At 42.9% G+C, this 12,529-nt stretch overlaps 1 protein-coding gene across 3 annotated transcripts in view; it reads left to right on the top strand.

Annotated features, from left to right (window-relative positions):
- The window catches only part of MAP2 (microtubule-associated protein 2), a 66,113-nt gene extending 55,600 nt beyond the window's left edge, over positions 1 to 10,513 (top strand). For 2 of the 3 annotated variants that reach the window (XM_010193429.1, XM_010193430.1), the window contains 4 exons: positions 6,344 to 6,436; positions 7,971 to 8,052; positions 8,508 to 8,620; positions 9,305 to 10,513. In XM_010193429.1, the coding sequence (XP_010191731.1) occupies positions 6,344 to 6,436; positions 7,971 to 8,052; positions 8,508 to 8,620; positions 9,305 to 9,520 (504 nt within the window). In that variant the 3' untranslated portion in view covers positions 9,521 to 10,513. The remainder of the gene's footprint in view (positions 1 to 6,343; positions 6,437 to 7,970; positions 8,053 to 8,507; positions 8,621 to 9,304) is intronic. The other variant, XM_010193431.1, reaches the window with a different exon arrangement.
- The last annotated feature ends 2,016 nt before the right edge of the window (positions 10,514 to 12,529 follow it).

Below are 12,529 nucleotides of genomic sequence, written 5' to 3' on the forward strand. Positions count from 1 at the left end.
GAAGGCAGTTAGCAGCAGTGCACTGACTTCTGCCAGCCAGGTGGATCTGTCCAGAGTTGAAAGTGTCACTTTCCAGAGGATTCAGTATCTTTCCACCGACTACAGTGGCAGCTTAAGCAACCAGTTCCAACTCTTAGCTGGCTAATGTTAGAGGAGACAGATCCCAGCCGTGGTGTACTATACGTAGTTGGTCTCTTGTTCATAGGAAGGGGAGAAGCTGTATTTTTTTTCCTAGAGTAGCTTGAAATTACCAGGACATAATTTCCTGTGAAAGTCTGAGTCATCCCAGCAGCACATTCAGCAGAGGAGGCATTTTCAGCTGAGCTCTGACTAGTCTAGGTTTTGGCAATAAAATGGGGAAGGTTGTTCTTTTGGGAAAAATGTTCAGGCAATGCATGATCTGGATCAGAGCTCTTCAGTCATATAACAGTGTTTTGTCTTGCGCAGAAAAGTGAGAAAAATATTTATCTTGCTGGGTGGGAAATGACAGGAAAGGATAAAAACCATAGTTTGTAATCTTGGAAATTTGGATTTGAGCAATAAACAGAGGTGCTGAGGGACATATCTGCTGAGTTTTGGGAAAGCCAGCTTGCATGAAGAGATAAACACAAGATATTTTTTTGAACTTGAACTGCACAACTTAATTTTCTTCATCATGCTGGAGTGAAGAAAATCCAGACATAGGCACTCAAAACTCATCCCTTAAAGATAAGGAAACGGATTTGATACTCTGTGTTCAGCACGTGATATTTGAAGCTATTAGTATCCTTCCCATAAGTAGGGACTGTTGCCTCTAAAATTTTAAGGATCAAACCCTGTAGTTTAGCAAAATAAAATCTGTTTGGTTGCGTTTTTGTCTAAGGGAGTTCTAAAACAAGGATCTTGTGTTTTAGCTGAATTAATTGAGCTGCTAGGATCTTTTTTTATTTAGTGTGCATCAATCTCCTTCAATTTCTTTTACCATTCTTTTGATCAGCTTCCCAGATTTAGTGATGAGTATGAATATGGAACACATGTTCATCTGGCGTGGATCTCGTACTTCCTGTAGTTGTCTGTTAAACTCCGTTGTTGTCTCTTGACTGTAAACTCTTTGGCGTGGAGACTGGTCATTACGCTTTGTGTTTCCCAGCACAATTATGCAAAACCTCTCAGCATTTCTCTGTAGATTTTTTCCTTTGTATTTTACTGATACTTCCCATAGAAAGTACCTATTTTCAGTTGTTTGTGATTGTTTTGCAGTTTAACTCCTCAGGCTGAAATATTACATGCTTAGTGTCTGCTCTGGGTGTATTTTTAAAAGTCAGAAATGAAGCTACCTTGTTCACCCTTTGCTAGAAGGAAGATGAGGTTGGTACATTATTTTGTCCATACGATGTTCAGCACAGCCTTTTATTTGGAATCTCACTAGCTCATAGGCTGGCAGCTTCGATAGGCTGTGTATGCAGTAATTTCGGAGCGCAGTGGCTGAACATCATCCCAAGCTGTTGGTAGATGTGGAAAGACTGAGGCACAGTCATTCTCTTCAAGAGCTTTGCTAGGCCAAATAAATACCCTTCCCCCTTCCTTTCTTCTACTTGTAGCCTCTGCTTGGAGCGTGAAAACTGGAGGATCATCTGTCCTTGGAAGCGTATAGATTTGGAAACACTTAGAACTGTTTCTTGATTCTAATCAGGTTTTAATCTTAACCTTGCTTCCTGTGCCAGACCAATTCTTGTCTCGCTCAATCCCTGTGTCAAGCAGGAGAACGAAAGTGAAGTGACATTAAGTGTCTATATCTGGGATGTAGCTGTGTCAAATCACTGTGAGGCTGTGGTAAGTAAAAAGAACCTGCCCTCTTTGATAAGTCATTAGGAGTCTTGGGAACTTTTTCCAATATCCCAGCCCCACAGTGTGTTCAAATGGCAAGCAGAACATTTTTAAATGCTTTAGGCACAGTGTTTGTGGTAGAGCCTTCCAGAGGCCATAATTGCAAGGCAGGGAGAACATAAATCACCAGCATCTTGGAAAATATAGTCAGAGCCTGTAATTTCATCAACATCACAGTTTCCTTTGAGTATCTTTGGTGCTTTGGTGTGCACCAGTGTCGTAAGCCAAAGGAAGGAAGCTGTTCATGGATTCTCTGCCCATACACTGGTAAGTCAGGGGCTTTCTCTCTTGTGAAAAGCAGCTGAACTGAGTGATTCTAGGCAGCAATGGAACATAATTCTCTCTTTTGTAGTCACTGATGTTATCTTTAGCAGTGAGGCACAACTGAACTAAATTCTCTCTTGCATTTCTCTGCCTTACGCTCGGTGTTTCTACAAATTTCTGTTCATCTTGAACCCAGCAGTGCAGTGCTGACAGAGGAGGGCCTGCTCCCAGCCCCTGGACTGGAGACTGCTGTACATGGAGACTTTGAAATCCAAATTCACTTTCTGTGAACAGCCATAGAGAGGCATATATCTAACTGGGAGATACACAGGTATTGCCAGCCATCACGTCCTCTCACGTTAGCCAGTGTAACCCAAAACATCCCCTCTGATCTAGTGTAGGTGGTGCCATCACACCTCAGCCCCTTTGTGTTTAGATTGCCAGTCAGGCCACTATATGTTGAAAAGGAGTTGGAGTTTACCCTGCTGAGTGCAGATCAATATATGCTTCATCTAAATGAACTCTGAGAACAATACCTTCAATAACTGGTTTCCTAGCGGACTACCCATAAATGCCCTGCATCCCCCAGTGCTTTGACAGACAGCATTAAAACAGCAGAGAAGGTGTTGGAGCACAGTGCCCGAACTACCTAGAAGTAGTGTGAGTCAGTGAGGCTATGCTGTGTGCATGTCGGCACACAGTCTGCCCTGTGCTTCAGTTCTGGACCATCGCTGAGGAGTCATCAGAGAACAGAGCTGGGGGTAAGTCAGACTGTCAGGGCTTCAGACAGAAGCCAGTTTTATTCTTGGGCAGTGTGGTTTTGTGGGATAAACACACCATTGTCTGTAAGGCTTAATTTTTCCCCTGTGGTTTAACTCCACATGGATATGACAAATGCTGAGGAACCTCAACTTGGTCCCAGTCGAAATACTGACTTCCAGGCCCTGTCCAGCATACCTGGGCAAGCCAGCATCAGATCAGAAGAGAACGTACCTGTTTCAGACTGACAGGTCAGCACAAGGGTTATGAGATAGGCTATCAGGACATTATCCTGTTGGGGTGTTCAGTGAGTGTGAATAGAAAGCAGTCCTGTTTCTGTCATGGACTAAAATGTTTCCTTTCCTGAATGAGAGCATGAACAACAGGCTCGATCTTTCATTTAATGTGCAGCACAATTGAAGTGCATATATGTACATCCTTACCACACCTCCACCCCTACACAAGATGTACATGCACATTCAGGAACACAGAGACCTTCCTGGTGAGTCATGGTGTTCACGCTGTCACTGTCACAGGCAGCTGCATCATCTAATTCCTTTCATCAAGTGCCATCATAAAAGTTTACCATTTTCTTCTTGTAGCTCTGTTCTCTTGGAAGTCAGTTCCAGAGCCTCCCTGCTCTGATAGTTACAAATGTCACTCTAGGTTGCAGCTCCAAATAATTCACAGTCAGTTTACTTTCTTTGTTTGCAAGCCAAAGTTTCTCTTTACCCTAAATAGTTCCTGTCCCTCTCTGGTACTTTTCCTCTGATGTTTACAGCCCTCAGCACAGGACTTATATGGTACATAGGTCTGCTGGCCCCTCTACGCAGGGGCACATTTTACCCAGTGAGACAGAGAGGATAATTGAGGTGATTGGTCCTTTACATTTCTGCTAGCCAGGTCCGTGGGCCATGAGACTCATAAATTGTTAGACTTCTGGGTGCAAAGCAACCTGTAGGCACTTGCTCAGAGGCACTCTCTCAACTTATCACCTTGCTTTGGCTCCATTTTTAAGCTACAGGCCCCCAGTCCACAGTGCTGAGGTCTTGTCAAGACCCCTAAGTCAGCATTTTCAGAGCAAATGCATCCCTGTGGCTATTGCTAAGAGATGCTGCTGATCCATTGCTGAGAGAGAAGTGCTCAGAGAGCACTAGGAAGGCTTTCTGTTTTGCCGAGTTGTGCCTGGCCTGAAGCTCTCTGGGAGCCAGATCTGACTGCACATCTGATGTGTGTTTCTGTAACTGATGTGACACCTGTCTTGTATAGCACTGGGGTACATTTTTAAATGGATAGTATATTGAGAGAAAGCACGAGCATAAAACTCCAAAGGCATTTGCTTTCATGTTTCAGTGTTCATTGGTTTACTTGGATGGATTAAGCAGATAGGAGAGAGAAAGACAGGAATCCGTTTGCCTACTGAAGATGCCCTTCTGAAGGTGACCTACCAGTTGTGGAGTTTTCTGGTGCTGTCATCACCCTTATTGCTGAGCATGCCATCACTACAGATCTTCACCAATTAAAGCAAGAGAACACTTAACATCCTAATGGTTTTTGGCTGGTGCAGTGGTTACATTATATGTAATGAGAGGGACCCTTGAAACAGCTTGCTGTGAAGAAATTCTTCACATTAGCTGCAAAGTGTGGCCCTCTGAAAATTTCCTCTTGGAATTTGATGGGCTTTAAGTGTGCACTCCAGGTGTTCAGTACCAGAGGATTTGACTCTTTATCTAGATGTGACATTATGCCCACTGCAGGAGCCAAGAGCTGCAAAGTCTGGTATCGTTGTAAGGGGGGCAAAACGTCATTTCCTAGTTCAGGGAGGTAAGGCACAGCGGGACCGATTTGTTTCAGATTTATCAGGGAGCCTGGGGCAGTTTGGGGACCTGAAGCCAGGAAGCAGAAACTGTACAGGGTTCTTCTTCTTCCCACTGAGAACTTCAGCTGATTTACAGCTGCTTTGTGATAAGAAGCTGCAATAAGGTACCTTGGTGTATCTGTCCCTCTTGTCTCAATGTCAGTCACTGTAAGTTTAGTTACAACAGCAGCCAACAGGACTGTTCTAAGTAATGTGTCAGTGAAGGCTCTAGAAGTGCCATTTAGCAAAATGAATAGATGATGCCCCAAATGATGTGGCTTTTAGTACAGGAAATAATGCCAATTCATATTGCATATTAATAATGTAGAGTTAAATACAATCCAACATAATGTTTGAATGAAGACTTCATATTTCACCCAGAGAAAGGATATGCAGCACAGGTAGCACTCTTTGAGTAAGTAAAAGCTCCTGGTGCAAAGAAGGCAGGTGCAGCCATGGCCAGAAATGGCTTCTCACACACCTCAAAAGCCTAACATTAGTGAGCACAGTCCCTTGCCCTTGCTCAGAAAGAAGTCTGGAAGTGGTGTCACTCAGGTTGTCCCTGTCTACTGGTAGCTGCCATCCAGCAGCACATCATTCCCTGGGAGGACAGTCATCAATGGCACCTGAGTTCTGCCAGGTGGAAGAACTGCTTTGATGTGGCCTGAACCACGCCATGGCCTGAACCACACCATGGCCTGCTCTTCGCAGAGTTCACTTCTAGGCCCTGTCGTATGCCTGCAGTGCTTTTCTGGCTAAGGTAACACAGAAAAAATGTGGGCTTCTGGCATCTGTAAGGGAGACTGGCACCGTCAAGGGAAAGTCGGGTCCTTGTTCTGCCAGAAACAAAGAGCACAGGGGAGAAGTTGTTGTGTCCAACTTTATACCCAGCACCAGAAATCAGGAAGCAGTGAATGCAGCTGCAGGTTTCCAGATGCCGTTGTTTTCTGCATTGCCCTTTAGTAGATGACAGTAAAGAGAGAGAGCAGCAGAGAGCTCTGTCTTAAGTTGTATCAGTTTTGTCAGTCCCCTTTCACAGGACACTATGAGGTCTGTTGTATGAAGGTAACTGCTGTTATGCTGTATGGCAGGAAGAAGGGCAAAATACGTCAGGATTCCAACCCATGCCTGAGCTGGCTGGATCTGGGGTTTCTACACCAAAGCCTGGAGTGCTGAGCTGTGGAAAGGAGGGTTTCCATCTTCTCCTTGTGGCCAGTTCAGTGGAAACACTGGCCATCATTCAAGAGAGCCTAAGACAGGCTGTCCAAGGACTATGCTCAGTCCAGGCAAGCAAGGAGTTCTTTGAGCTTTTCAGGGAAAAGCCACATCTCCTATCTCCCAGCCTAAAAACTTTGTGTTTCCCCTTTGTATTTCACCACCACTTCGTGAGGTAGAAAAAAGAGCAGCACAATACATTTACATACGCTGTGTCAACACACTAAGCATAGAAGCTGGCATGGTTTACTTTCTCACATTACAGTACAAGTGTCAAAAGAAGAAGTCATAGTAGGAGGCAAAATTACTCTGGCTCCCTTGTCCTGCAGCCCGATGGAGTGTGTGTATGAGATATAGTAAGTTACCTCCAATTCCTTTTAGGTTAGAATTTTAAACAAGAAGATCGATTTTAGCGATATTCAGTCCCGGTGTGGTTCCAGAGATAACATCAAACATTCTGCAGGGGGAGGAAATGTAAGTAGTACGGACACCCTGTAAACAGGCATATCCACTGTGGTGACCCACCTTGCACAGCCAGACCCCTCTGTCTCCCTTCCTCTGAGCACTACTTTCCTTCTCGCTACTGTTTCACATGTGAGTCTGGTCTGGTAGTTGTGTGAGCCCTGTGTATGCAGTGGTGGCCTCCTGATCTTTCTCTGCAGAGCACAATACATTTCCAGGACTTGGCCAGGAAAAGGAAATGAGAAAAGAAAGATTATATCTATATGTCCAAGGGTGCTGACAGTAAAAGTTCGGTGTGAGCTGAAATGGTTCAGTGCCTTTCATGTGAGCAGCTCAAGAAAATATTTCCAGAAAGAGATTGCAGCTCACAGTGAGACTCCAGCCTCACAGTTGGGCATCTTCCAGTGCATCAGTCCTTCCTCAGGTAACCTTTCAGTTATGTGCATTCATCAGAGAGGAAGAAGAAAAATAAAACATAAGGACAAAGAAAGCTCAGAGAGAGGGTGTGATCAGCCAGCGTGCCGAATGCTAATGCTAATGCCACAGCATTATTCCTGTATAACTGAGGTTGCTCGGGGTTTGACAAGACACCCATTAACTTTAGCAGTCATGCTGGAATAGCTTAAGGCGGCTCCGACCCCCTGGTGCAACTGATCTCCCCTCAGATGGAAGAGCTGACAGTGTGGGCACGTCTGGTCTAAACACATTCAGTACAGCCGCCAGTGCTGGCTTAACTCATTGCTGGTGATGTGAGCACACCAGCAGCATTGCAGCCATCCTGAAGCTGCTGTCTGGCCTGGAGGAGCTGCTAACACAGGCATTGTGATTGTGGGCTGCATCTGAGGGCTGTTCGGATGTGCGGCTAGGCAGGAGTGTTGCTCCGTGGCCGTTCCCGAGCTGGGCTCAGCAGTCACGGCGATGCAGCCAGCAGCAGGGCACAGAGCAGCAGGAGGAGGGAGGGTGCCTGTGCTGCCTCCTCGCTGAGCAGAGGGGTGCGAGTGCTATCCAGTGAGCACCGCTGAGCCAGCTGGCTAAACACCAGCCAGCTCAGGTACAGCTGCAGGAGTCGCATTTGTAGATTCATCAGACTCTCCATAGTGGATTGATCTGAAATGCATACTGTATTTAGATGCAGAAAAATAGGAAACAGATGGTAGAGAAATATTCCTAGTTGCCAGGATGCACAGTCAAGAGCAAAAGCAAATGAGATGAGTCCTGCTGCATGCAGGGCTTCAGAGCATCCACCCTGAGAGAGGAGGCCCAGAAACATTTCAGAAACAACCCACAAGCTGATCTGCTTTGTCCTCCTCTTAGTTTGCTAATAGTAAAGCTTAACCCAGCTCTGTCGTTTCCCTAGGTGGGAAGGAAGCTTGCTGTATTAATCCAGGTGTTTCCTCCTTTGTGGCATGGTCTGTTTTCAACTAACCATCTCTCTTTTTCCAGTGGTTTGTAGAGGCTTGGGCTCTTTCTCTGCAGGGAAGCTCTGCTTTTTGTTTATTTCACTCTTTTCATTCCTGTAATGTGTGTGTGTGTGCGCTTTTGACAGGTACAAATCGTAACCAAGAAGATCGACTTGAGTCATGTGACTTCCAAGTGTGGCTCACTCAAGAATATCCATCACAAGCCAGGTATTGTAGGAATTTCTGGGATGTGGGACAAACCAAAGACCTAATCCTATCATGTGAAGGAGAAATCGTGAATGATACAATTCTCTTCTATAGTCCAAGAGAAAGTAAATACACTAAGTCTATAAAGACATAAAGGTATGAGACCACCTAGTTCAGAGAGGAGATGAAAAACTAATGAGTGGTGCTGCTGTGGCATAAGATCAGTTTGATAAGGTACTGAAATGCAGACTGAAGTCAGCAATATTTTAGCATGTGCTTAAATCCCATGAAAAGCAGTAGAGCTGCAACACGTGCTTACAGTTGAAGATTTTATATTTTATTCAACATACAGCATGTTTTTCTGTGCTTCTCTAAACACTTTAGATCTCAACTAAAAGGAAGGTAACGTGAGTGCTCCTGTGTGCGTAAGGTCAGCCATTCCAGACTCTTGATCTGTATTTTCTTTTTGTGTGTAGGAGGTGGGCGTGTGAAAATTGAGAGTGTGAAACTGGATTTCAAAGAAAAAGCTCAGGCTAAAGTTGGTTCACTGGAAAATGCCCACCACATACCTGGCGGTGGTAACGTCAAGGTAAGGGGACAGTCATCAGAGAAATGGCTACCACTGTGCCCCTGGCCCAGTGAAATTATTAGAGCTGTGAATTCAGTGATGGCTCCGAATTGAGTAGGAAACATCCGATTGTTCTCCTTCAAGCACACTCAAATGTCATTTGTTCCCTTTGGAATTTGAAATGACCAATGTCACATCCACATCTAAGCTGAGAGTGGATCCTAAAGTGAAACATCCTGTAGTTTGTGCACTGGCTTTCCCCCTAAAGATAAACCTTGTTCGGGACGATGTTACAGGACAGCTGTGATCTGGTAAGTATGGGTATCCCAGAGGATCAGGACTTCTTTGTGAATCAGGAAGAAAACATCTTGAAAGTAAGATCATGCCACAAATGTTTGAAAATACAAATTTTGGGAACAGATTACAGTGCCCATAAAACGTCTATTAAATTCGTACAGGTAGGAACAATGGTACTGCTCATTAAAACATTCATCAGAGACAGAAATAGTAAGAGAATGTAACATAGTAAGCCGTTACACATTAAACCAGGTGAAAAAATATTGATTGAATTATTCTAAGGACTGAAGAAGCTTCAATACTTGTAAGCGTTCTTAAAAGTAAACAAAATGAGACCCAAATGGTGATCTGTAATGAGCTAATTCGGTGAATATGTAACGTGTTAAATTCTTTGCTTTCCTGGAGCAGATTGACAGCCAGAAGCTAAACTTCAGAGAGCACGCTAAAGCCCGTGTCGATCACGGGGCTGAGATCATCACACAGTCACCAGGCAGGTCCAGCGTGGCTTCACCACGCAGACTCAGCAACGTCTCGTCCTCTGGAAGCATCAACCTGCTTGAATCGCCCCAGCTTGCTACCCTTGCTGAAGATGTCACGGCAGCCCTCGCTAAGCAGGGCTTATGAATTTGCTCATTTCGCATTGTATGAAGTAATAATATTTAGGCATGAGCTCTCGGCAGGAATGGGCTCAGAGCAGGTGTTACGTTCATTCTTTACCATGTCTAAAACTTAAGTCGCATCTCAAGACTTGTAGTTACCACACAGTTAAAAAAAAAAAGAAAAAAAAAAAAGAAAAAAAAAAGTAAATAGATGCAGAAATTGGCCTGATCTCCATTTACAACAGGAAGACACTGGCTTTATATGGGTATACAACTGCAGTATGTTACATTGGACAATTATTGTTGCTCTGCTCTGTCTTGCATGGAGTACCGTACTATGATAAAATGCATTTTTACCTTTCATGTGCCTGAAGGCCATCCACCTCTTTCTGAAGAGCCTTGTTAATACCCCAAATTGCTCATTCTACTGTTCTGTTGATAGATGGGGAAATAAAAAGAGAAAAGTTGCTCATTGTAAGTTATTACAGGTTAAATTAACAGTCTGCTTACCAGAAGGAAGGGCATATAGAGAAATTCAAGCTTAATTTAAAAAGTGTTATTTTGTATAAATGAGTAGAACGAAAGTTGAATTAAGTTATTAACATTTTTTGGACCTGGTTAATCATGTCAGTGTATAGCTGAAAAGCCAATAAATTATTTAACTAATAACTAAAAATAGTAGTTGAAAACATTTGTACCATGCTTGGGGAAGTGACGTAAAAAGCTGCAGAAAGCAAGCACTTCCACCCCAACAGACTTGTGTCTGATTAGAAAGTTGGTTAAGCGGCTAGATTTGTGTACACACCACCAGTTTCACATCCTTTCCATCTGTTTGATACAGTATTATAGACATATATATTTCTCTGTGGCCATTTGTGATACGCCCTCCTCATATACTTGAATATTCTACTTCTTTATTCACAGTATCTGTGTCTCTTGCACCCTTTGGTGTTGCAATTTTAGGTATGTAAAAGTAGATGTTAGCAGGGTTTTTTTTCCCTACTCATAAGAATACATTTTAAAAAGATGAAAATTTTAGCATGAAGTTGCTTTCTGTAACAACTAAAAGCCGTGGTCCTGTTTTAGTGCCAGATGCAAGTCTCTTCTGTACTGCTAGAAAAAGGATTCCTTCTTCCCTTTTCCCTTTCCTCCCTTTCTTTACAAAGGTATGATTTTTGTGGAGTCCAGACGTCTGTAAAAGGGTCTCCAGAGATGGCTGAGTTTGGATTCTGGGTTTTAAAAAAATCCGCAATAGTTTGTTTCTGGCTTTTTTTCTTTCTTCTTTTTTTAAAAAAGAAAAAAAAAACAAAACGAACAACAGCAACCAACTCCTGTAGTAACAGTGACTGCTAGATTTAATTTCTTTTCTTTTGCTAAAGTTGAAACACAGAAAACAAATTTTAAGATGCTTCTACTCCTTCAGTGATGTCTTATGTATACACTCAGGCACTCAGATGGCAGTGATAAATGTGACAGAGATGCCTGTAAATTATAGTATGTGAATAAATAGAGTGAGTTCCCTTGACTGGGTGCTTCAGCAGTAAACACGGCATCTTAAAATCGGAGCAAAGTGGGATTAAAGTCAGTATAAAAAGTGTAAGAAAAAGTGTGCATAAAAGGTAGAGGGCAGAGATACGTGAACAGCCGATCTAACGGAGTTACCTGTGAGAACTCCAACGCTTCCTTGTGGACACTGAGAGAACACTGAAGGCTATGTGGTAGTATTACTCATCTGCTGATACTGCATGTACAGGAGACGTTATGAGACGACCGGTTTACATTCTTGCAGATTGTTTGATCTTTTCATCTTGGAATCTTTTACCTAAACTTTGCACTGTCAGTTGAGCTATGCTTGATACTTGTATTAGGTTAACATTGTGTGTTGGAAGCTTTTGATCTGTTCTTTTTCCTTCTTTGTATGCGTGCGTGCGTGTGTGTGTTGGGGTTTGATCTGAAAAGTCTCATAGAGAAGATTTTCATGTCTGTGAAGAAGGATTCTAATTAATAGTGCAGGGTTCCCCATCGTTAAATAAAGGTAGTAAATGCACAGTAAATGTTCAGTGGGCCAAAGGGAAATTTTGGCTAAGCTGTCGCAGCAGAACAAAGACAAAATAAAATGATTACATCTCTAAAAATTTTACTGAAGGTGAACTCACAGCCCCACACACGACATTTCAGCTCTGCAAAAAGCTTTTCCACACTATGAAGTACCTAATACTGCTCTGTAAGTCAGTTGTTTCATTCAGAGGACAATGAGTTTGTAACCACGCTAAGTGCATCTGGAGGATTGCGATTTCTGCCTTGTATTTGTTACACTTTTGCTTACACACAGTAATCCTAAGAATTCACATGGAAACGGTGTCAAGCGAGGTGCATTAAAAACCTCTTCCCATTTTTCCAGAAAAACAACAGACAGAAAGCAAACCCAACAGAACTGTATTTATAACTTGTTGCTCTGATCTTGCTATCAATTAATATACATTATCCTTGCAGTGGGTTTGGGATGGGATTTTTTTTCTTGGTTTGTTGGGTTTTTTTTAAGCCTTTTGCCAATGTGGGAGAGAATCTATGGTACTACTGAACCTCAGCTTCTCTGAAGCTGAATACCAGCTAGTGAGAACAGTGTTAACCTGTGACTCAAGTTGTTTTATTCTGCTCTAGAAAATGAAGCTTAGTTAATCCACTTATGAGTCCAAGGTTAGAGTGATGTAACACACCAAGTAATTTATTTCATGTATTAAGATGAGATTTCTTGTCTTGATTCAAACAAAGACCTTTGTAATCATAATCATCCTTCCATAGAAAGAATCGTAGAATGCTGTGGAGTTAGGTGAAAAGAAATCAAGAGTTCTGTGCTGTTAAATAATAATAAAAAAGTTACGTTACATGACTCTAGATGTTCACTGAAAAAGCTCATATTAATCTTAACTTCTCAAGAAGAGTGTTGGTTCTAAAAACAACAGTTTTGTAAATATGTAATGTCCACTAAAGAAGATAGAGCCAGCTTCCTGGAAACTGCATCCGTTGTGTTTCT

Source organism: Mesitornis unicolor, unplaced genomic scaffold (assembly GCF_000695765.1).
Source record: "Mesitornis unicolor isolate BGI_N332 unplaced genomic scaffold, ASM69576v1 scaffold12861, whole genome shotgun sequence".
Classification (NCBI taxonomy): Eukaryota; Metazoa; Chordata; class Aves; order Mesitornithiformes; family Mesitornithidae; genus Mesitornis; species Mesitornis unicolor.